This window comes from Scardinius erythrophthalmus (genome assembly GCF_964197995.2).
Source record: "Scardinius erythrophthalmus genome assembly, chromosome: 4".
Lineage (NCBI taxonomy): Eukaryota > Metazoa > Chordata > Actinopteri > Cypriniformes > Leuciscidae > Scardinius > Scardinius erythrophthalmus.
The window spans coordinates 7,047,823-7,072,431 of NC_138224.1; the positions used below are offsets into that span (position 1 = coordinate 7,047,823).

The window sequence follows — 24,609 nt, forward strand, 5'->3', positions numbered from 1 at the left end:
ACCTTAACCTTCATTACCAGAAAAAAAGCAACTAAATATCCAAGATCTACCCGATATATCACTGAAGCGTGAACAATTACTTGTCTTCATACTCACGCCCTTGAAAAGGCTTGAAAAAGACGCGTCATCATCACCATCATCATCCGACAGGACGGGAAGGACACACGGGCTTTGACCGAATAATACCGAGGCTCCGGAATCCCGAACAGGTTTATAGGTTGAGGATTAATCAACGGAACGTTTTTTTTTTCAGCTCGTTTTTGTGCGTTTATTTAATTCATTCCATTGAAAAAAGATCCGGTTCAACGTAAAACGCGCCGTCATTTCGGTTTGATGTTTTTTAGTTTTTTTTTTAAATACATATACTAATCAAAGGTGGCAGTTTACCGTATTATTTTGATTATTTATTTCCCACAAGAGCCAGAAAATAGCTCGGCGTAGGGCGTTACGTAATAGGAGCATTATCCATGGTGCTGAAACCAACCCATGCATAGACGCCTACATCGACCAAATTTTAGAAATAAACTTCAGACATATATTTTTGTGCTTTCGAGGAGAAATCGACATTGTCAGTTTCTGTAGAGCCACCTTGGATTCCGTCTCATTTTTTGTCGGCGAATATCATATGCATTTCGACTGTCCTTCCCCCTGAAGTTGATTCTTGAGGTGGTTGTCGACGCTACCGGGAGAAAATGTCGGGACAGACTCTGACGGATCGCATCGCCGCGGCGCAATACCAGCTCACCGGATCCGAGGTGGCTCGTGCCGTTTGCAAAGCCACCACGCACGAGGTGATGGCGCCCAAGAAGAAGCACCTGGATTGTAAGTGAGACATTTTTTGACTCACCCTCATTCCTCAACGTGTTCAGTCTCACTCAGACCTGGCGCTGTCCACTTCAGCACCACAGCACTGTCCAATGCGTAGAGTAACGTGGCTGTGTACATGCATGGCTTGTACTCATTGAGGTTGTTTGCTACTAGTTGCAATTCTGTCAGTGGAAAACCTGCCTTTTAGGGTGCATGTAATATAAGGAGCTTAAATTCTAAGAAGCGTGTCAGTGTGTGTAGCTGATTGCATTTAACTGACAGCACAGAACATACCCTGAAGTGTCTTTATGTGGGTGGTGTGGTCTGGAACTGAGAGGGAGAGACAGTAAAAGAGAAGACAGAAGGAAATCAACTGCATTTAGACAAGACGGAGAGGCTACAAAAGCATCTTCGTGTCGCCCTCGAGCTCTGTGTCCTGCAGGAGAAGGCCTTCTGAATTATAAATCGATCAGCCAAAGCATGCATGTATTATTTACAAAGCCAAAGGTGAAGACACTGGTATGCAAGCTGGGGAATCTTGTTGTGTGTTAATATCAGCAATCCCTTCATCAGGGAATCACATGTGTGATTTCACAGGCACTCCCGAAATCCATAGATTCATAAATCCGCTTTGTCTGGGCAAGGTTTAGCATTGTTGGCCTGTCTACAGACACAAACTTGTTTTACTTTTGTAGTATCAGGTGTTTTGTGACAAGAAATGTGTTTGTTGAGTTTTTATCTCATAACTCCAGCCATTTGTCTGTTGAATTGGAAGGCGTGAGGGGTGGTGGTGAGGTTGTCATGGAAACTGAAGTAGATTATTGGGGAAGGGGGAGGGGTGAGTCAGTGACATCATGATGACATGGTACCAGTTTGCATGAAAGGGTCTTCATACCAATACAGAGGCAGCATTTGCTTTGAATTTAAAGTCGCAGATTGTTAGTTTAATGTGGTCTTTTCTGTCAATGTTGTTGTGCTGCTTCATAGAATATTATTTAAATATCAAAGCTATCACTGTCTTTTTTTAGATACATTTGTTTGGATTGATTTGTATGATCTTGCATCATGTAGTTAAGAGACAAAAGCAACTGATCGGTAGAGTTTAGTCATGTGTTCACACATATGGTGCGTGTGTGTGTTTGCAATGTGTCTGTATTTACGCTGTCTGTAATCCAGTCACATGAGCAATTCCATAATCCCAATGAGCTGCACCTGCTCACATATTCATAACCTATATATACAGACTCCCAAAACAGTGCTATGCCATATACTTCAATAAATAGAGACGTTACATAGCAACAAATTGCACTAGTGGTAACGCAACTCACACTATATCTCAGTGTGTTCTAATCTGGACTATTCTTGGCTTCTTAACTCCACTGCAGTGTGCTCTCTAGCAGCCATGACTAACATATTGGCACCCTGAGCACAACGTTACATGGAATTTAAGATGATCTCCTGTCGGGAAGTCTGTCCAGAGAATGCCAGGGACATATTGCACTCCCAAAGAAACAATATTATATTATACTTATATTTGGTTTAAAGAAAATCAATCCTGTTTTAGGACTATTGGAATTTGTTTTGCATTTGTTACATTATTTTCATGACAGTTAAACACATTTTCCACCAGATTTCCCAACGAAAGAATGATGTATCATTTAAATTATAAGTGCATTTAATTCATGCTGATTCCAGTTTTCATTGCATTACAGTATTGTGAATCTAATGAGAATTAAGTATTTAGGGACAAAGTCATAATGCAAGAAATCTTAATGGTCCCAAAACAAGTTTTATTTCTTTATAAAATCTTTTATTTTATGTCTTTGGTTTTGAGGGTAAAATTTGCTACTTTTTCAGTAGTTGCTTGAGACTGAAAACTGATATTCAGTCTGAGAGAAGTTCATTTTAAAGTTCTACTTTGTGTGTGGTTGGAAATTACGCTACGTTCACTCTGTCAGTTTTTGGGATTGACACTAAGGTGCAAGTCTCAAAATGTCCCGTTCAAACAGCAATTTACAGTAGAGTTTTGAATACTGTCTGTATGAACGTGAAATGGACACCTTGGTTTAAATTCTCATTCGAAGGATGGTGCTTTTTTTGACAGTATAGTGTCCCCGTCACTATACTGGGGCGTTAGGACCGAGCCCCCTCTTGGTCTCTCTTGAAGCCAACACGGCTTCAAGTGACTGAAACTTCAATTCATCGATTGACCACTAGAGACAGGCTCCAAAAGGGAGTCAATTCCATATATCCCCCATGTTAAAATGCCCAACTTTGCAGCAGAAAAAAATGTTTATAGCCTGGTACAAAAATTGGTTTTGGTCTATATAGCTAATTTTGCCCTTCATGACAACTGTGAGGGGGGTGAATTTTTTTTATAACTCATCCGTTTAAATTATATTAAGCCTTAAAGTTTTGCATAATTAAGGGCGTGGCCACTTGAGTGACAGGTGGATTGTCACTGTTGTCACTACTAGCCGTTTGTCTGCACCTCAGTTCCACCCGCCTCTTTGCCCATTTTCTGTTATCCGAGAGTGATGCGCGGTGACGCGCCGCCAAGATGACAGTGACTGTCTCTGCCAACTTTGGGCTTCAAAAATGCTCTTCAGAAACCTACGGTTGACGTCACGGAAACTACGTCCATATTTTTTTACAGTCTATAGTTAGGACCCACACAAACCACAGTGTGAGCAGCACCCTAGTTTTCCAAGGAGGTCTCCCATCCAGGTACTGACCAGGCTCAACCCTGCTTGGCTTTAGTGGGCTACCATTCTTGAGCTACAGGGTGATAGCTGATGACAGTATGCAGGAAAAATGCACAGGCATAATGTTGTTTGTCTCTGTGGGGACTGTTTCTTGCTTCTAAATTGCATGTTATGAATTTTGCCCCTTAAAGAATCTGTCTGCTGATATTAATAATCATAAAACTCTTCATCCATATTGCAGTACGTAGCGCTGTGGTGGTAAACGTGCGTGTGTTTTGTGTGCAGATCTGATCTCAGCCACCAACGAGACAAACGTGAACATCCCTCAGATGGCTGACACACTATTCGAGAGATCCACTAACGCCAGCTGGGTGGTCGTGTTCAAAGCTCTAACCACGACTCACCACATCAGCATCTACGGCAATGAGGTGAAGCAATAAATTACAGTTTTAAACTTTATTCCTTTTAGTGTCTTTTTATCAAGTTTAAACTCAATCTTACAGATGCATTTGCTAGTTTCTTTTGGCATAAGAGAAGAAAACTGCATGCAGGACTGCATTTGCGTTTATCAAGTTCAGAGTTCATTAGACGTTTTGAGAATATGCTATAAAAATGCAATAAAATGCACCACATCTGCATCGACGGCAATGAGGTGAGGGATACATGACTGATTTACTATAAAACTAAGGGTGTGTCTCAATCAGCTCCCTAGTTCAGTAGTCACATTTCAGTGCCCTGTAAGAATTTTGGATTGAGAAAGCCCTTAAAATGGCTGACTACCTGATCAGTGCCCTGTCCACTGAACTGGGGAGCTGATTGAGACGCACTCTAAGTTTCACAAGCAAAACGCAAAGTTTCTTGGGGGAACGCAAAACCTTTGCGAGAGAACGCAAAAGCATTGAAATATGTTTTATCTCCCATCCTATATTTTTTCCATCACCATGTCCCTTTAGGGGCTCCGTAGAAAACTGCGTGCAGTATTGCATTCGCTTTTATTAAGTTCAGAGTTCATAAGGCATTTTGGTAAATAAAAAAATAAAATAAATACTGTGTGTTTCAAGATTTGTCCTGATTAAATCCCTGCAGAGATTCATCCAGTATTTGGCCTCCCGAACTTCCCTGTTTAATCTCAGCAACTTTATTGACAAAACAGGCTCCCATGGTGAGTTTGTATAAGTTAAATGAATAAAGTCACATAAACATCTATCTTAACTTGTTTACTAATTCCATGAAGTGTGATCTGAAGTGTGATCCATTAAATGTGATCAACTAAGGCTGTTTATATCTTTTCTGTCCCCAAGGCTATGACATGTCGACATTCATCAGGCGATATGCACGGTACTTGAATGAGAAGGCATATGCTTACCGCGCGATGGCCTTCGACTTCACTCGAGTTAAAAAGGGGTATGTCGATTGATTCTGGGAATAGAAGGCCACATTGGCAACATTTAGACACTAGTTACTCCAAGTTATTCAATATTACATCAGAGTACATTTTAGATAGCATGATGTTGTTAGAAACGCTTCAGACTTTTCTCCCAGAGTTGTTACATTTACAGATCACAAAGGGAATGTCATCTCTGAGTTAGAGCGAAAAAAAGGATGGTTTCTCAGGAATCAGCAAATACATGCACTGAACTGTTACTCCTGTGTGTGTGTGTGCACTCAGAGCTGAGGGTGTGATGAGGACTATGGCTCCTGACAAGCTCTTGAAGGCCATGCCTGCCCTGCAGACTCAAGTGGACACACTGCTGGAGTTTGATGTGAGTAACACCTCCCACAACATCTGGGACCTTCTGTGAAGCCGTCCCATTAACTGAGATTGTATTCATTTCGGGGTCAACCCTATGTTCCCACAGCCCTATGTTCCCACAGCCCTATGTTCCCACATTTCTAAGAATTTTTTTTTTTACGATTTGTCTAAACCCCAGTTACGGGTAGGTTTAGGGGTGGGGTCAGGGGTAGGCCATTTGTGGGAACATTGTCTAAACCCCAGTTACGGGTAGGTTTAGGGGTGGGGTCAGGGTAGGCCATTTGTGGGAACATAGGGCTGTGGGAACATAGGCATGATCCCTTTATTTCAATGATTGTTCTTGTACTTTATCATTATTAGTTTTTTTTTTAACTCCATTCTTCACAATAATGTTTTAAATGTTCCCTCCCCCCCCCCAGGTTCATCCTAAAGACTTGAACAACGGCATCATAAACGCAGCATTCTTGCTTCTCTTTAAGGATCTGATAAAGCTCTTCGCATCCTACAATGACGGCATCATCAATTTATTAGGCATGTGATAAATAATTTAATATAGATGATCTCAATCTCTGAACTATAATACATCTTACTATATTTTATACATTTCTTAAAGCCTTAAAGTTAAAATGCATTATAATATGTGCAGATTCCTTGTTACATCTGGTTACATCTACAATTGGTTGTTTGTCGTGTGTTTTAATGCGTTATATTTTCTAAAGGTGTGTTCAATGAATAGATGAGTATTATAATACATTATAACTGTATTACAATTATTCATGACAATACGATGCATTATAAGTTGCATTACAAGGCTTAATTAATGCAGAAATATAAATGTATGCAATTTTAGATTATTTGTTTGAAAGAATTAAAAGAGCATTTCATGTCTATCCTTTTATTCAACTGGTCAAGGTTGATATTGGATTTCAAGTAATTAGTTACAAGTAATACAATACTTTTTTGAGAGAGTAATTTGTAATTACACTGTTGAAGATGTAATGAGTAGCTAGTAATTAATTACTTTTTTAGAGTAACTTACTCATCATTGATTATATATAAACTAAAGCCTTAAGTAAAGTGTTAACCAAATCTTCTATCCTTAAACAATGGGCTGTGATCTGTTTTTTTTTTTTTTGGTTCTACAGAGAAATATTTCAAAATGAAGAAGTCTGAATGCAAGGATTCTCTGGACATTTATAAGAAATTTCTGACCCGGGTGACCAAAATTGCAGAGTTCATGAAAATTGCTGAGGTAAGGCCAGAAGAAGAGATATTTAAAGTCAAATATATTTACAGAATACCAATTCACTTAGAATATGATTATTGCGTTTCTGTTGCAGCAAATAGGAGTGGATAAGAATGACATCCCTGACATCTCTTATGTAAGTTACTATTGTACTCAGTGACTGTCATATTCCCAAACATTCGTCCTTTCACGTATGCACATTTATTGGCGTGTCACTATAGTGTAGCTCTTAATTTATATTAGAGTCAGGTCAAGTATTGATTCCTTGATGTCAATGGATTGTAAAAACTTTAGAGCACTGGTTGTCTTCCTTTTAAAATAATGAAGTAAAGCTGGTGTGAGTGTGAAAGAGCTTTTCATCTGTCCTAACCAAGCATCATTATTAAATCACCCTCCCATGGGAATTCTCAGTGTCTGCATCCAGGCGTAGTTGCCGACATGGCAGATTCAGACAATGAAGACTGTCCCTTTAAAGACTGCTTCAACGAAGAGCCGGTAACCATGTTGACTGATATGGGACGCAGTATGCATCTCAGTGCATTGCTTTTACCATGGCCGCATGGGATAGTAAAATGTCCATCGAATGAGCACTTCGGAAGTAGTAGGTCTACTTTTCGCCTGCTTTTTTATGAATACTATGTATTCGGACTCAGCTCACATACTGTTTTTTGCCTACTATATAGTACAGAAGTTGGCATATTTGGACGCAGTGGATTTCTTTGTATGGGCTTGTGGTTTAAAAATTCATATAAGATGCGTTTCTGCCTTTCCTCTCCAAAAAGGTGTCCTTAAAAGGCAAATAATATCTATAAAATACTATTGATCTGACCACTCTGAAACTAGCAGAAAAGAGCCTTCCGTAGAGCTTCTTTTTAGCTGTGATTAAAGTTTTCAAAACAGATGAATTTTGCTAAATCAACACTGTTGTTTTTCTGTTTTTTTTTTATGTGAAACTGCTTTCTGTATTGTATACAGTGCTACATAAATAAACATGGCTTGACTTTCTCTCAAAAATGAATAGGTCACATTGCGATTAGCCTTTTTGTTCAGAAGCTGGGTAAAGCAATGCACTGAAGTCCAGTTCCGCCCCACAGTTTGTGCAGTGAGCTGATTTTGCAGTGCTGTGAGGAGTGGTTTGAGTACAGGTTCCCAGCTGGTTTTGATGTGGTGTTTTATTGTTTGAATTTGCAGTGAAACCTTGAGAGATATTGACATCAAATGTGCTCTGACGGTTTTTGGACTGCTCATAATGTGTGTGTGTTTTATTTTGCTGTTCTCAGGCTCCCACCAGTATTCTGGAATCACTGGAGACACATATGAACAGTCTAGAAGGGAAGAAAGGGTACGAGACCCCTGAACTCATTCTAAATCATTTTAAATGTCAGACAGGAAGTAACTCTGAACTTGTAAATCAAATGCTGCATGCTAGATTTAATAGAGAAGCCTGAGTAGGGCACATAACCATGGCTGCTCACTGTGATTTTGCCAAGTAAAACATGTTAAATTGATCCTGAAACAACATTCCTGTCCGAAAACATAGTCCTAACCCTTTCCCTACTCCTAAACCTAACCCTACCCATAACTTATACCTCATAGGTGAAATGATAGGTGAACAACACTGATGTAAATGCATGTTACTAATGTTTAAAATGTCTAAACTTGACATAAACTGTAAAAATGTCCCTCATATCTGATTGGTTGATTGTAATGTTGATCTATAGGAAAATATTTTACTTGGTGAAATCACTTTCACCAACCGTGGCTTGTCTCTGCAGTTACTGTACTGTACGTCTCTTTAGATAAGAAATAGAAGGTCTCTAACTAAGTAAATATTAATACTAATTTATGTTCTATTCCTCCTCCTGCAATGGTTTGTTCAGGGAAGGGTGAGTATGTTTTAAATAATCTCGTCGACATTTTTATCAGTTTTGTTATTTTTATATAAAATAATCTCAATGTCTCTGTTTGTGTCCTTCAGGTCACCCACAAAGGTAAGTGGGCACTTTTGTTTTGATTTTGTTCATGGATCTCACACGCATATGCTTAACCTGTAGCTCTGTGTTATGTTTTAGGGATCACCCACCAATAACGTGTCTCCAACCTCCACTCCCGCCAAATCTGCTGCTGCCGTCCCCACTTTGGAGCCGCCACGCTCCGAGGCCACGCCAGCTGCCGAAACTGCCACTGAGTGAGTAATGTAACCTCACTTCCTGTCGGATAAAATGCTAATCAGAACACAAGATAATATCTGACTGTACAGTTTTCATGTTTATAAAAGTGAGTGTCTCTATCTTACCGTAGTTCTCTTCTGGATCTGGACCCATTGTCTTCCTCTGGACCTTCTGCAGGAGGAGCATCAGCTGCTCCCACATCTTGGGGAGGTACAGACACATACAGACTCAAACACATACACACACACATACAATTTCCAGACCAAACCAAAACCCGAAATTGCAAAAAAAATATTAAAATGACCTTTCCGAATGAGTAAGCTCAGATGCATGGCTATGCTGAGGTCTGACTCAAAGATGTTGGAGTATATGTGCCAGCGTGCTCAAATTGGGTTACTTTAATATGAAACCATAAAATATTTATGATCATAACTGATCTTATCAACATGAAAAAGCATTCACAACCCATTTCACTTCCGTAATGTGACATATTTTAGAGTGAAATAGGTCATCCAGCAAGAAAACCGTCAGGCTGACTGATTAAACCATGAATGTGGTCTCAATGACATCAGCTATTTTAACTTCATATTGCTCCATGACAAAACCAAAATTGCCGCAAACCCAAAATAATATGACAGACTGCCCAGAACAAAACCCAAAACCAGACCTTTAACACACAAACTTTCTACCTTAAAGCGCCTGTTTTACATTTCTCACTATAAACTCTTTAATGAATGCGTGACTTAATTTGATAATCTCTTTTTCTATCTGTCTCTGATGGGCCGCTGACACATCAGATCTGCTGGGGTCAGGTAAGCGTTGCTGGCTTTTCATTTTATGTTAGATGTGTTTTCATGTGATTTGATGTGTTAAATGTCTCATGCATTTTATTAAACATTTTGAACACTTGTTATAGCTCATCTGGGAAATTTAAAATGACCATATGACAGTCCTATATATGACAAACCACCCTTTTAGAGTGAGAATCCATTTACATCTCTGTGTCAATCCCTCAGTCTTTGCTCAGTAGAATCTCTCTCTCTCTCTCTCTCTCTCTCTCTCTCTCTCTCTCTCTCTCTCTCTCTCTCTTATGCTCTTGCCCTCTTCTTTGGTTCCTTTCCTGGTTATCTGTTTATTTACGTTGTGTTTATATTGGTCTGCTGGGGGCGTGGCTATGCAGAAATGGGTTCCCTTACTTCAGAGACTCTCCTTCCTGACCCAACCCTTGCCGTAGACTCCAACTCCTCAGCCACGCCCACAGCCGCTGAGGCAGCCGTTTCATTGGCTCCTCCTCCTTCCGCTGCCGGTGCTTCCTCCGGCTCAGCCGATCTCCTCGGAGGTCAGTAGTGAGGTTTCTTCCTTAAGAAGATGTAAAGGCTGTGGCACATTCTGAAACAGAGGAACATCCCAGCACAGAGATTAAAGATCAGATCAAAATCACAGTTTGCGGTGTTTCATTTGTGATTTGTGAAGTCTGTAGTCATCAATGCTCCTTTTCTGTCTGCAGTAGAAATCTAGTGCTTCTCATTTCATTTTCTGCTTTATATCTTCCATCCTGCATTTTGTATTTGACATTCGTTTGCCATCAATGCTCCACAAGATCTTGTGTATTAAAATTACAGATATGAATTATAATCATTTGATTATTCTTATGTGTAGCTGCATTTGCAGACTGCACAGTAAGTTTAATCAGGTTTTCAGTTGCAGTTTTACATTCAGAGAATGCAAAACGTTTTAAAGTGAGCATGAAATCAAAACTGACACATTTTGCTTTCTAATACATGCTCATAGAAAAAGTTGTTAACTCTTTCCACGCCAGCGTTTTCAAAAAAAGTTGCCAGCCACGGCCTGCATTTTTTATAATTTTCACAAAACATTCATGGCCCCCAGAATATTTTGTTGTATGAATACCTGAATAAGAAGAAAGAAATAACAGAGCCTCTGCTTTTAAATAAAAAGCCCATTTTATTTAAAAGCTGTTCTAGCTTCATGTGTTCTTTTTTTAACAACACTTGAATGGGGTTTTTCAACATTTTGAACAAAAAGCTAAGAAAATCAAGTTTTTTTCAAAGACTACAACATGCATAAGCAATGCTTTTATCACTTGTTTCTGCTCCTTTTTTGCCTGTGTTTTGATCTGGAGATTCAGTACTCTTTCAGAAGATGCGTTATAGCGCCCCCTACCTTGAGAACAGTGAAAACACGAAAAGCCGTGAAATTCCGAGATGTTCCTCACTGCAGAACACGAAATCCAGGGGGAGGAGTTGGATCTAAACCTACCCATCTCCACCCCCTGATCCCTAAACCCACCATAAACCTACCAATCTCCACCCCTTATATCTGGACCCAACTCCACCCCCTGATACCTAAACCCAACCATAAACCTACCAATCTCCACCCCTTATATCTGGACCCAACTCCACCCCCTGATACCTAAACCCAACCATAAACCTACCAATCTCCACCCCTTATATCTGGACCCAACTCCACCCCCTGATACCTAAACCCAACCATAAACCTACCAATCTCCACCCCTTATATCTGGACCCAACTCCACCCCCTGATACCTAAACCCAACCATAAACCTACCAATCTCCACCCCTTATATCTGGACCCAACTCCACCCCCTGATACCTAAACCCAACCATAAACCTACCAATCTCCACCCCTTAGATCTGGATCCAACTCCGCCCCCTGGATCTCGTGTACTGCACTGAGGTGCTACTGGAAATTCCGCCAATGGTGGGGAAAGAGTTAAAAAGAAAACAACCTCTGAAATAACTCTAATTTATGGTTGCATGGCTGAATGGGCTACTAGTTAATGTTAATCAACAGATATTTAGTAAATATTTTGTGAGTAATGCAGCCATTCTAAAAATCTTACTAATTTAATAATGATTTAATGATAAGATCAAGTTCAATCCTTCTTTCGTATGGTTGAATATCCTGGAAATCATGCCATGTTACTAAAGTAAAATAGGTTACGAATATTTAATATTAACAAAATTGGTCAGAATTATTATATAGTGCACTCTTGAAAATAAAGGTTCCAAAAGGGTGTTTACAGAGCGATGGCATAGAAGAACCATTTTTGGTTTCTCAAAGAAACTTAAAAAAATCATAATTTTCTTAGTGTGAAGAACATTTTAATAATCTAAATAACTTTTTCCCACTATAAAGAACATTTTGTGCAATGGAAATGTTCCATGGATGTTAAAGGTTCAGCCTTTATTTTTAAGAGTGCATGTTATTTTAAGTATTCAGGACATCATTTAAAATATTTCAAATGCAATAAATGTCTTTTTTCCAAACTTTGCATGACACTGAAGTCATGTCGTTTCTTTCTCTCTATGCTATCTTCTCTCTCTATTTCCTCTTCCTCCTCTCATCCTTTTCTTTGGCTATTATACGTCAACCCTTTGGCCCTTGTGTGCGGTACTCCAGATGTGTTTGCGGCCCCTGCGGCTGAAACAGCTGCTGCTGCAGAGGGCGGGGCCACCGCAGCCACGCCCACTTCTGCTGCCGATGGCACCGCGGCAACTGGTGGGTGACAACAGTTCAAGCGCATATATGTGTATGTGAGAATGTCGGTGTAGAATGGGTGAGAGAGAGAGAGTGTGTTTGCTTGTGACTGTTTTCATTTACCGCTTTTAAGAACCACATAGAGCCTCTTCTGCAGGCTCTTCCCTAATGAAGCCTCCTCTGGTCAATGTTGAGTTTTCTGAACTGGCATCGGTGTTGCCGTGGAGATTGCTATCTGTGTTGCCAGGGCAATAGTCTTTGAACATGGAAGTTCGGTTCTCTGGGGGGCAGAAGCAGATGTCGACTTGTTAGGCGCGCAACACTGACAGAATAATCAGCTCTAACTTCAACAGAGAGAGGAGAGTTCTTCTATTTTTCTTTCTCATTCTTCCTTCTCTGAAGATTCATCCTCAGGTTGACTTTATCCATCTTATTTTAATGTAAGAGCAGGTGCGGCTATTTGTAACTTGAATGTGCGAGGCTTCCAGTGTCATTCGCTTCCAGTTCCACAAAAACAGTCCGTTATGCTGTTATTGCAAACTTAATTCATTATTGTAATCATAAACACATTGGCGCAATATTGCACTTTGTTATTCTTCTAGTTATTAAATTATACCCAATTAACAGGGAACATTCTCAGACCTTTGGCAAACGTTCTGGCAAGGTTCTCTCAAAGTTATGAACAAACGTTTTGTTTGAACATTCAACATAATGAGAACTTTAGCAAAACATTCTTAGAAATATATTTTTGTTATTAGTGTAGATGCTAATGGATCAGAAGTCTCGCACATTCGCAGAAAATAGCTAATTCCCGCTTTGCAAAATAAGGTGGATATAATAAATAACAACAGTCTCAGAGCCTTGAAGATGTTTTTCGATCACCCTCTTCTCCCGGTATAGATCCCTTCGCTCCTGCGGCTGGTTCTGCTGATAACTCCCTTCAGTTGGACCTGTTCTCCCTGCAGCCAGTAGATGACAGTAACGCTCTCTTTAGCTCAGTGGCGCCCACTACTGGCCCGGCATCTGTCTCCACCACCACTAGCGATGTAGCCCACACTGCTTCCCCAGCACCGACGATAGACCTGTTTGCTGGTAAAACCCTTAGGCCAGAAATTTAGCATGCCCCATGAAAATCTTCTTTTTTTTTCTAGATTTTGATTGGTTTGATTTGTGTTGTGTATTATTACTATTATTTGTTTTTATTATTATTATGGTTTATGTTTTTGTCTTTATAAATGTCCTCTTGTCTTTAGGTTTTTTTCATCCCATGCCAGATTCATCTGTTCCCAAAATAGACCCTAACCCCAGTCTAGACCTGTTTTCAGCAGGTACACACAGTACATCCATCCACTCATTCCTTGCCTCGCTTGTTTTTTCTCCATTCTGTCCTTGACTGCTCAAGGTGAGCCAAATATGCTTCTCTCCTAGGGCAGTCGACACACTCCCTCACTCCCTTAGGCATTCATTCACTCCTTTTTCTTTCCCAATCTCTCTGTCTGTGTTTTTCTTGAAATGTCTCCAAGACCCACCAGTTACATTATCCCCACTTAGAGACGTTTTTATTTTCACTTGCACCCTTGGGCTTTATCGATGAAGTAAACGGGTTCTGACCTAAAACTGATGCACCTTACGGGTTTAGTTGTGATATTTTAGTGTTCCTTTTACATAGATAGATGCATAAAGTTACTCTTCAAATAATGGATGTTAAACGAGTAAGACTTCAGATGTCAACTAAACTCGTTCCTGTGCTCCAGATGTGTTTCATCCTCCTGCCGCTGCTCTATCTGCCCCCATGAGCTGGCCAGACAGTGGGGCAAATCTGGACCTGTTTGGGGGTTGGTAACAACCCCAGTGTGCATGATTTGCAATGGTTTGATTTGCATGCTTTGCTCAGATGGTTGCTATGGATTCTGTTATTGGGAAATAAAGCTGTTCTGATGGTTGATGGACAGCAGACAGCAGTTGTGAGAGCTTCCCTGACCTGACAGGAAGAAGTGAAAAGACTTTAATAAGGTGTATGTGTGTGCTTTTATGGTTCTTAACACTTTTGTGGGTTGTATTTGTGTGCCCAGCTAACACAATTGTTCTAAGAACATCCATTAAGTGAATGAAAACGTTATTTTTGAATGTTCTCTGGACATTACAGTTTTTTAAAGGGGCTATTTGTAAGAATTTTAATGTATGTATTGATTTTTTATTGCCAATGTGTGAACAGCTTGTTACAAAACTTAAAAAAAAACGAGACTTCCTAGGTTGTCTATGAAAGCCTGTAGACTGATTTTTAGACTGTAGACTGGCCTTGAATCACGTTCAGTCTCCTGTACGTTACGTGTGCTCAAGTGCGAGCACCTGCAGTAAGTTGTGGCTGCAGTTCACTTTATGCCCACCGGTGTCACTAATAACAAGGGTTTCTGAATTCTTTATAGCCCCTTTAAATGGTTTTACTTTTTCTTGGTTATGTGAACATTAGAGACAACATTAAGGGAATGTTCCATTTTATAATTCTGCAAACATTATGGAAACGTTACTATTGAATGTTCTCTGAACCTAATAAGTAGTAACATTTAAAGAACTAGATGAATGTCCAACTAAAACGTTCCATAAATGATGTATAAATAATGTTTTTGGGCTAATGTTTTGAGAATGTTATTAAAGACCAGATAACATTCTATTAACGTTACTAGAAGAATGTTTGTACATAAGTTCTGTTAGCTGGGTGATAACAATCTCTCTCTTTCTCTCTCTTTGGGCTTGACTCTCAGTGTAATGGCTTTGGCTCACTCACCTGCTCACTTTTTTACCCTCATGCTGCGTGGATGGATCAGAATCGGCGGGTGCCGGTGAGGCCAAACCAGCCACAGCAACCACAGGTGGAGATCTGATGTCGGGTACGTCACCTGCAGCCCTCATGACTTTTTGTTCTTTCTTCATGACATTTTCATGGTTTGTCTGGTGTTCAAAACAGTCACGTTTACAATCTTCATAGTCCATAGCATGGAAACTGCAGCATGTTTTCATACCCTTAGGAAAGACAAATCCCAAATCAGATCTCAGTCGTTTCTCAACGATAGCAATGAGATGGGGAGCAAACTATGCACCTAAAGTCAACATTAAAATGAAAATCCTATTTTCTAAATACATGTTACAGATATGCAATATATTTATGTAATCCACATTTTTTTCAATGAACCATAACGGAGAACTCAAATTAAGCTATGATTTATTTGTTTATATATATCAAGATTTTTCTTCTGGGTGTATGTGTCATTTTTAACATAGCAGAGGTGTTTTTATGTGTGTTGATGTCAGTTTAGTGATGTGTGTGTGCCTGGTGTATATATCTCAGTTGTGTTGTGGTGATACTCACATGTTAAGATGAGATCCGTGTTTCCATCTGTTTCTCTCATGCGTGGCGTTTATTTTCATCTCAGCTCTACGTGGACCTTCTTCCCAATGCCTTGCTGCTTAATTCTGCTCTCTCTTTTCTCTCATTCACTCACTCACTCACTCTCTTTTGTGCTCATCCGATGTTTCTTCTGCTTGACGACACTTTCCTCTTCCTGATCATGTTCTCTTTTGTATGTTCTTCTTCTATTACTTCTTCCAATGTTTCAAATTCCCTCTTTTTATTTATTTTTTTCTTCATTTTCCATATCTCTTCCCATCCATCTGGCTCTTGGGTCATTGCTTGCTTCCTCCTGTGCTACTGGTGAGTTCTGATGCTCCTACACCAGCTGCAATCCCACAATGCATTGCTGCATTGCAGAATAGGGCTTCAGTGAAAACTGAAAGACTGCTAACCAAGCTATAGGAAAAGTATAAGATGGATGGATGGATGGATGGATGAATGAATGAATGAAAGTTTGGATGTTTTGCAAAGATCTCCAGTGTTAGATCCTGTGCATTAATGTGCTATAATAGAAACTAATGGTTGAAAAGTTATTATAAAAAATCAGTGGTTAGTTAAAGCTGTCCAGTAATGTAGGCTATTTTAGGCTTGTTTCACAACACATGCGTAAGCAGTGGCGCATACTGTTACAGGTGCCCATATTAAAAGGTTACGATGCTGAGCCTATTTTTACTGTGTTTAGTGGGCAGAAAATATGTTGAAAATGCAATATAAACCTATTTATCAACACAATCTTTTGCAATATAGCAGCATAAAATAATGGAGGGAATTAATCACCCATTTTTGGAAAAAAGATGAATGTCAGGCTTGATTCCACATGCAGCTCAATGCACACAAAAAGCATTTTTTACGCTAAAAACCTTTGAGAAGAAAATATTATTTCAGGATTGAGCCGTAGTTTGTAGCGTCAATATAAAAGCACAGCAAGCTTTTCATAGTAGTAAGTGCTGCTTATGCATGCTGTGTGAAACAAGTCTAACACTACAGGTGTTTCAAAGCTGTTAAATGTTATGATTGAATGAATGTTTAATGTGTCAGTGTGTGTGTGTGTAGTCATGGTGTGTCTTGATAGCGCTCAGCTCTCTTTCTTCATGCTCTCATTCTTACACCGTAATTGTGTTCGAAATCACCCCCTATACCATCATTCACTATTCCCTGCATTTCTCCACTAATATATCTCCACTCATATATACTCCACTTGAAGGAGTGAATGAAAATGACACTGAGTGCGTCGGAAGGCCTGCCGCTTTTGCATAGTTTGCGCTTGCCATTTAATAATCATTTGAAACTGGCAGTACCAGTAGTAATGAAAAGATTTATCTTGAACTCTGTCATGGGAATTAGTATGTATAAACCTTAATTAAAAATTTTGATAATCAATTAAAAAGTAATTTATACCTGTATGATATGTAGCCACATTGGACCAGCGGTTTGGAAAAAGGATGCGGGCGCCATCTTCTGGTGAGACGCGGGAATTCATTCGGCCTGACCCTCACAGTGCATTATGGGTATTCTCTAGTCGTTGAGTGTAGACTCGTTATTGCGGTTAATTATGGGATTGAATGAGTGCACTCAATAACATCCACTATGGTTTCGGACACCAATACAAATGGCTGTTCCCTCAAATAGTGCCCTATTTAAGGGGATAGGGGGCGATTTCGGACACAGCCCATGCCTACACTGGACTATACCGTTGTTGTGCCACAACAGGCAGAAGCTGTCCACACTGGATGTGACAAAGTGACCATTGCAAATCAATTTGTTCTTCATATCAGAAGAAGCGAGAGCACTTGAAGTACGTCAGAATAGAACGGGATATCAGTTTACCGCCAGGAATTTGTTGTGTCGTGCCACATCCAGTTTAGACAACATCACTGATTATAATCACGAGACCGCTCGTGTCTGGTGTAGACACAGGGTTAAGAATTTTCTTGTACTGGTTGCCATAGCGATATACCCTACATGAGGGTTGTTAGCATACAGTTTAGCTCCCCTTTTCTTACTATTACTGAAAAAAAAGCTCACTGTCACGGCCACCAGCCTAGTCACCACCTCCTTCACTACATTTCCCAGCATCCTCCTTGGCCCACACCTACACCTCCTTCACAATCACCTGCAGGTGTTGTTAATATGTGAATTAACTTCACCATAAAACCACTCACCTTGTGTTCCCTCATTGTCCAGTCTTGTTTATCCCGAGTGTGTGGAACGTTTGGACCCATACCTCCCGTGTCTTTACCTATGTGATCTCCTGTGTTCTCTAGCGATTCCTCCAGTGTTCATCCCTAGCATTCCTCTCCAAGTGATCCTCTCCAGTGTCTGTGTCCTGTGCTCTCCTCTACCTTGTGTTTGCCATTTACCTGTTTGTCTTCCCAACTGCTGCTAAATAAACTCTTTCACCTGCTCTTCTGTCTCCGGGTCCCTGTTCTGTAACACTCACTATGTTTGTCTTACTCTCACTCCCCCTTAAGCTTTTGATGGAATGGGTGATATGCTCATGCCAGCTATGGCTCCCCAGGCGTCAGGGGCGTCACCCATGACCAACTCACCGGTCAAACCCATGGGAGGAAACCTGGACTCAGCTATGGCCAACATGGCCAGCAGTACGTTCCCATACATTTTTTATTTGGTGTAGCCAAAATACAATAAAAAATAAAGTGTCTTTAATGGCATCTATGGTCTCACAGCGATGCCATAGAAGAACCATTTTTGGTTGCCCAAACAACCTTTCAGTGAACAGTTCTTAAAAGAACCTTTCTCAGTGTAAAGAGCATTTTAATAATCTAAAGAACGTTTTTCCACTTAAAGAAACTTTTGTGCAATGGAAAGGTTCCATGGCTGTCTTTATGGAACCATTGATGCCAATAAAGAACTTTTGTTTTTAAGACTGAGAACCTTTAGCATTCATAGAACCTTAAAATTCCATAGAACCATAGAAAATAGAGGTTACAAAGGGTTTTGTTCCGCAGCGATGTCATAGAAGAACCATTGGGGTATAGTGGAGCCTCTTCGTGTTATTCATACAAACACAAAAAAACGGAACAAAAAAACTCACTGAACGGTTCTTAGCGGAACCCCAATGGTTCTTCTATGACATCGCTGCGGAACAAAAAAACCCTTTTGGAACATTTATTTGTAAGAGTGTGAAACTTTAACATTCATAGAACCTTTCCATTAAACAAAGGTTCTTTAGAATAATAAAATAATTATTCATTTTTAAGAGTGTAAGAGCTAACAATTATAAGAATCTAAAATTGTATATCTCTCTGTCTGTGCTTTCAGATTTGACAATGGGGAACCAGAAACCGTAAGATACAGTAACATCCTACTCTCGATTTCACCATATTTTCTTGCCCCCTTAAATATATATTTGTGTATCTGTTCCTCTTCTGTTTCTGTCTCTCTCTGTCTCAGGGGTGAAGCAGCTGGAGGGGCGAACTGGCAAGCGCAGGTACCCACCCCTAGCTGGGGCGTTGCCATGGTAAATGTTGTGTTGTTCTGTAGATGTGGAGCATGGGGGTGGAGCATGGCTTTGAGCAGCATGGCGTGGAGCCAATCACGAGCTTCCCCTTCTACCCGCCTCTCTCTTGGCTCCTATCAGCTGAATGAGCAGGACTAAAGAGGCGGAGCTTTCTCATATATGAAACTTAGGGTTGAAATATTGAAACTCTTGAAATATCAACTGTACATTTCTTATTTCAACTTATTCTTATAAACTGCACTGGTAGCACTTTACAATAAGGTTACATTTGTTAACGTTTACTACATTAGATAACACAAACTAACACTGAAAGATACTTCTAAAGCATTTATCAATCTTAGTTCATGCTAATTAAAAAATGCACTAATACAATATTAAATCAAAAGTTGTATCTGTTATTATTACATTGCTATTACTAGTTTATTATTAACTAATGTTAACATAGATGAATAAATACTGTAACTGGAATTGCTCGTTGTTACCATTGCTCATATATTTACAAAAGGATGTATCAAACTTTACAGATTCATAAAGTTTCATGAATCTGTAAAGATTCAGATTCAGTCTCGCTTTAGAGCTTCAGACCTGTTTTGGCTTGACAGCCGCTTCCTTCTCTTCTCTTTGTTTTGTTTTTATTATTATTATAATAATACTAAACATATATGCATGTACATCCTCCCTGAAATATTTCAATTCACACTTAAATCAAACTGTTAACCACCATCCCAGTTCCCACTATGCACATTCCCTTCCCTTCACCGTCTGTGTGTCGTAGAGTCATTTTGTTTAGGTTTTGTCCTGTTCTGTGTTGTTTGGTGTTAACCTTTCCTCCCCATCCCTCCCACCCGCTTAGAACTGTCCTGTCATGGGATCCCCATCACCATTTGGCATGGTAAGAGTGTGTGTTTATGTTTATGTGTGTGTGTGAAGCCGTTTGTGTTTGTTTCTCTTACTGTGTCTCTCTGTGATTCACAGCCTGGAGCAGGAGCTTCTCCCATGATGCCTGGCTCACCGATGATGGCCTCCCAACAACCAATGATGAGGCCACAGTTTCCGGCAGCAGGAGCCCCTGGACAATCGGTATTTTAGACATGAATTCAGTTGGATTTTTCACTTAGACATTAAAATAGTCATTTAGACAAGAAATGCAGACACACGTACTTAATTATTGCTCCCGTCATGTGTGCGTTTCCCCTACAGATGTCTCCGGGAATGGCCCAGAGTCCCAGGAAGCCTCCACCTTCTAAAGATCCTCTCGCCGACCTCAATATCAAAGACTTCATGTAGATGAGCAGCTGGTGTAAGTTTAACTACAGCTACAGCAGATGTGAAATCTGACGACAGGAAACACAATGAGACACAAGCGGAAATTATGTTCTGCATCTGATGGATCTCGTTTTTAATATTATATGAAGAATGTAGTTAAAAAAACATGAGTTACATGAAAATAGTATCATCTGGGGCCGTAACCATAAGGGGAACACGGATCAAAATGTAATCAATATATAGTGATCAATCAATATCTATTAATATATACTGTATAAGGAGCGATATTAAAACGTCATGTATTTCTCGTACAGGTGAAAAGCGGTCTCATGACATCAGCATGATCGAGTTGAGTTTGTGGCAAAACCTTTTACAGTGCTTGCATTATATTGAACGCATTATTAGACCATTTTCTAAGGCTGCTGCACGGTATATTAAAACCATTTAAATATCATAATATAGCGTAGTGCAATTGAAATCACAAATGCTGAGATTTCATTAAATAAATATATGCGCTGCAGGTTTCAGAGTGAAGCTCAACGCTTTGATTATTTACATGCATGCAGGTTTCTTCCAGCGGCTCAGAGACGTTAAAACCCTCAATCTGAGTTTGAATAATTTGATGTCCACATGTTCTTGTTCAAGAAATGATGGTGGCTGTTGCATTTCTATTATAAGGAAGTGGCCAAATATTAAAGATTAGGCGGACATTTGAAAGAATTTCAAGGATAACACATAAGGATTTGACCAACAATCACCAGGCTGTTGGCGCCCTCTGCAGGCATAATTTGCATAAGTTGATTATTCGCATTTTGTATATTGCATTATGTATTTTAATAGTTGTTCAATAAAACCATAAAATGTCCTGCTTTTGATACCTTATTTGAACCAAAGGCTATTGTTCACGTAGATCTATTTTTTACAAAAAATATTATCAGATTACTCCAATAATCATATGTATGTAATTATGTGTATATATATTCAAACACAAATACATACAAATTACTAAAACCTCTTTCTTTTTTCTCTGTTGCAGTTGTCACACTTATTGTGCAGCCCTGATGAATCAGACGTGTGTACTCTCTTCCGTTCATCACATTCAGGGCCTCCAGTCCCTCCTTCTCTCTCTCTCTTTCCCTCCCTCCCTGTCTGTTGTTGTAGCACAAACCGTGAACGTGACTAAGTACATGTGTGTACGTGTGTTTGTATTTCAATGTTCTCAGTTACTTCAGATCTATATATTTAAAAAAAAAAATACTATGAAGAGTAATGGGCGATGCATTCTTGAACGTGCATCTGCGGGTCTCTTAATGATAGATGTGCATTCATTTTTCCTGGCTCGCTTTCCGTGGGAAATCAAATCAAATGTGTGACGTTTTCTGTGGAAAATGTTTTTTTGCTGTGGTAAATATCACTGGGCCGGTATGTGTCATCATCAGTCGAGTATTAGTCATCTATTGACCATGGAATAACTTCTGTGGGAACAATATCAACGTATTACGAGTTAAGGTAGTGTCTCACGCACTGTTTCTTTTTATCAATGCCCTGATTTTATTATTTTTTTCGTATCTATATTGATTGTGAGTTACATGCAACATGTGACCATTTCATGAAAATAAATATGCATTTTAGAACATTTTAAATTACAGATTGTTTTGAATATCCTTAGTCTTTATTTTGAGATAAAAAGGTTGAATATATTTTAGTTATGTCAGAAGTTTACTTTGCAAACTACATGGCTAGTTAGTAAATCCCATTTGTACAAAGGTCTGTGTCCATCAAAAGACACTGTCTGAGCCGATCGAGTCCTGCTTGTACGTACAATATAATATCACAGCATGTAATTCCTTTGTTGTGTAAAGGGGGCGCCATTGAGCCAGATCAGATTATATCAGCAGCAAGTTCATCAGCCAGTCTCAAAACAGGACTGAATAGAACTGGCTGCCTGGTGTTTTGTTGTATTGCAATGTTGCAAGTGAGTATCAAGGCTATCAAAGGGACAAACAGCAGTTTAATGGGACAGTATTGCATTTTATTGATGGCTGTTTTTTATTTCAATTGAACATTTTGTTGATAAATTTTATTTTTGGATGGAATAACACCCTTTGCCCCTCCCACCTTTGTGCATGTTAGTCCTGTTGAAATGCAATAAACAGTGATCTGGAGAGAAACGCCACCGTGTAATTATTGGGTAAATGCATGTGCTTACACTGATCTCGTAAAGTTCATAAGAGCTCCCAAACAATTTAAATCATATAAACATATATTTAATCCCCAATCTGTGTGTGTCTCTCTCTCTCTGATGCACAAGCATCTTATGTCACGCTGTTACACAGCAAACATAAAGCAGTGTTCAGACAATCCAGGATGCCGAAGCCAAGATGAAGATGGCACAATGTATTCATGGCTAAAGCGACACTGACAGATCCACAACCATTGAACAAACCAGTGAGTGGACACTGATGGTATGAATTGACATCAGTCTCCCCATTGCTCTTTCTCAGTCCGTGTTTGGCATGACAGAAAATACCTCTTTAATATATGAATGTGTAGTAGAAAAGAGCACTGATGGCTAACAGAGCGACGGACAGCATCATGTTCTTCCTGTTCTCTCCTCTCAGTACCTGCAGCTCCTTTTCTGAAGAAAAAACAAAAATGGCATCATCATACAGAACTGCTCTTCACAAAACTTGTTTCAATACCAAATGACGCGATGCATCAAGACATTTTTGTGATTTATTTCCTATTGTGATGTGCATCCACGTGGAACAAGAAAAAAATTTAGGGTGGGACTTGATTTAGTTCATTAGGAATTGTTTGGATGGTTGTGGTTTGCTATTGGTCGAGCTCATTTGAGTGACAGGTTGTCCTGCCCTCAACCCAGTAAACAGTCAAGTTGCAAGAGGTAGGGGAAGTTTAAATCATGTAAATGAATTATTTCAAATAAATACTGCAATATTCCTTTAAAAAAAAAAAAACAATAATTGTTCATTTTGATTTCACGGCTACTTTAAATTCCATAACCCATGTACTAAATTTTCATTGTCAGACTGACGCATTTTTACACCCCTAATCTTTCCATAAAAGTGACTCACCATATTTCTGTATTCTGATATTCATTATGGTCATCTCATCTTCAAGGGCGAGCCTGTCAGTACATGAAAAGACTCGTTTGCTACGTTTCTACAATAGATTATGCAGCAAAAAAAGCACAGCGATGTTTATCATCACATTGTCACCACCTTTCACTGTCCGAGAGTTGTTCTTTTCTCTGTCTGAACTCTGACCTCTCCAGGTTGTTTTTACAGTGTGATTTGCGCTCTTCAATGCGGTCAATCTAAAGAGAGCAAAAAAGCATAATCAATATGAAAACAGATAGGACTTATCAGTTAATACGGGATAGCACAGACATTCAAAATTTTCAATAAATTATATCTGGGCATAAATGTAGCGTCATCACTCCAATACCTGTCAGCTGTTTCATACATAGATATACATACAGAATAATTTACCTATGGCTATACATATCTATGGTTTCATACACATGGCATGGTATAAACGAGCATTAGCTACCTCGCTTGCCACACTTATTTTCTCTTTCTTCGTCGTCCTTGATTTACTCATTTTGGAAGGTCTGAAGTATTTAGTGAAGAGAAATCATGAGAATAATATACTTCCGCACACAAATCTTTTACTCATCACTCTCTTGCTTGTGGCTCTTTGTCTGTGACGAGATTCATACTGCCATCTGCTGCCGAAGAGGTGACATTTCATATTGGACAAAGCAATCCACACATTCGCTAAACAAACAGGAGAACACTCGCATCCGCTTGTAGGAGAAAGTATGAAGAATTGACGGAGATATCTTAAAGCTACACTCTGTCATTTTTTAGTTGATTCTTAGCAAAAAACACTTTGTTCTTTCAAAATGATATGTGCTCATTAAAGGGATAGTTCACTTTGAAAATAAATTTTGGTATGTTTTAGCTTACCTCAAGGGCATCCAAGATGTAGGTGTCTTTTTTTCCGCAGTAGTTTCAATTTAGATATTTTAGGTCAAACCGTTCTTGTCTGTCAGTCATTTCATGCAGGTCTATGGATACTGTCTCAAAGAGCATGCACAAAGTCCAAATTAAACAATTCCCCATCGTAAGTACACATTGATGGCCTAAGACACGAAACGAGCGGTTTGTGTGAGAAAACGAACAGTATTTATATCGTTGTTATCTCTTGAACACAGCCGCGTCCA

General features: G+C 39.5%; 2 protein-coding genes across 4 annotated transcripts; one reads left to right on the top strand and one right to left on the bottom strand.

Annotated features, from left to right (window-relative positions):
* Positions 1–692: 692 nt before the first annotated feature.
* On the top strand, positions 693–20,381 carry LOC308690054 (clathrin coat assembly protein AP180; the record flags this gene model as incomplete). Its single annotated transcript, XM_081364288.1, has 21 exons — positions 693–822; positions 3,798–3,940; positions 4,599–4,674; positions 4,814–4,916; positions 5,182–5,275; positions 5,685–5,796; positions 6,411–6,517; positions 6,606–6,647; positions 7,792–7,872; positions 8,584–8,699; positions 8,813–8,892; positions 9,480–9,494; positions 9,863–10,021; positions 12,127–12,225; positions 15,030–15,092; positions 18,085–18,216; positions 18,896–18,920; positions 19,028–19,094; positions 19,948–19,986; positions 20,070–20,174; positions 20,295–20,381. The coding sequence occupies 21 exons, from the start codon at positions 693–695 to the stop codon at positions 20,379–20,381; spliced, it is 1,875 nt and encodes a 624-aa protein (XP_081220414.1).
* Positions 15,462–24,194, bottom strand: ccdc167 (coiled-coil domain containing 167). 3 transcript variants are annotated; one of them, XR_014030115.1, is made up of 7 exons: positions 23,934–24,074; positions 23,603–23,697; positions 23,456–23,508; positions 22,891–22,998; positions 20,256–20,428; positions 20,048–20,163; positions 15,462–16,009 (listed from the first exon to the last, which is right to left on the bottom strand). XR_014030115.1 is itself a non-coding variant. In XM_081364303.1 (4 exons), exons 1-4 carry the CDS (start codon positions 23,982–23,984, stop codon positions 22,895–22,897), a joined length of 303 nt encoding a protein of 100 aa, XP_081220429.1. In that variant the 5' UTR covers positions 23,985–24,194; the 3' UTR covers positions 21,386–22,894. The 3 variants fall into 3 exon arrangements, 1 of the variants encoding a protein (XP_081220429.1); XR_014030116.1 differs by lacking the exon at positions 15,462–16,009 and having other exon boundaries at positions 19,974–20,163; XM_081364303.1 differs by lacking the exons at positions 15,462–16,009; positions 20,048–20,163; positions 20,256–20,428 and having other exon boundaries at positions 21,386–22,998; positions 23,934–24,194.
* Between the last annotated feature and the right edge of the window lie 415 nt (positions 24,195–24,609).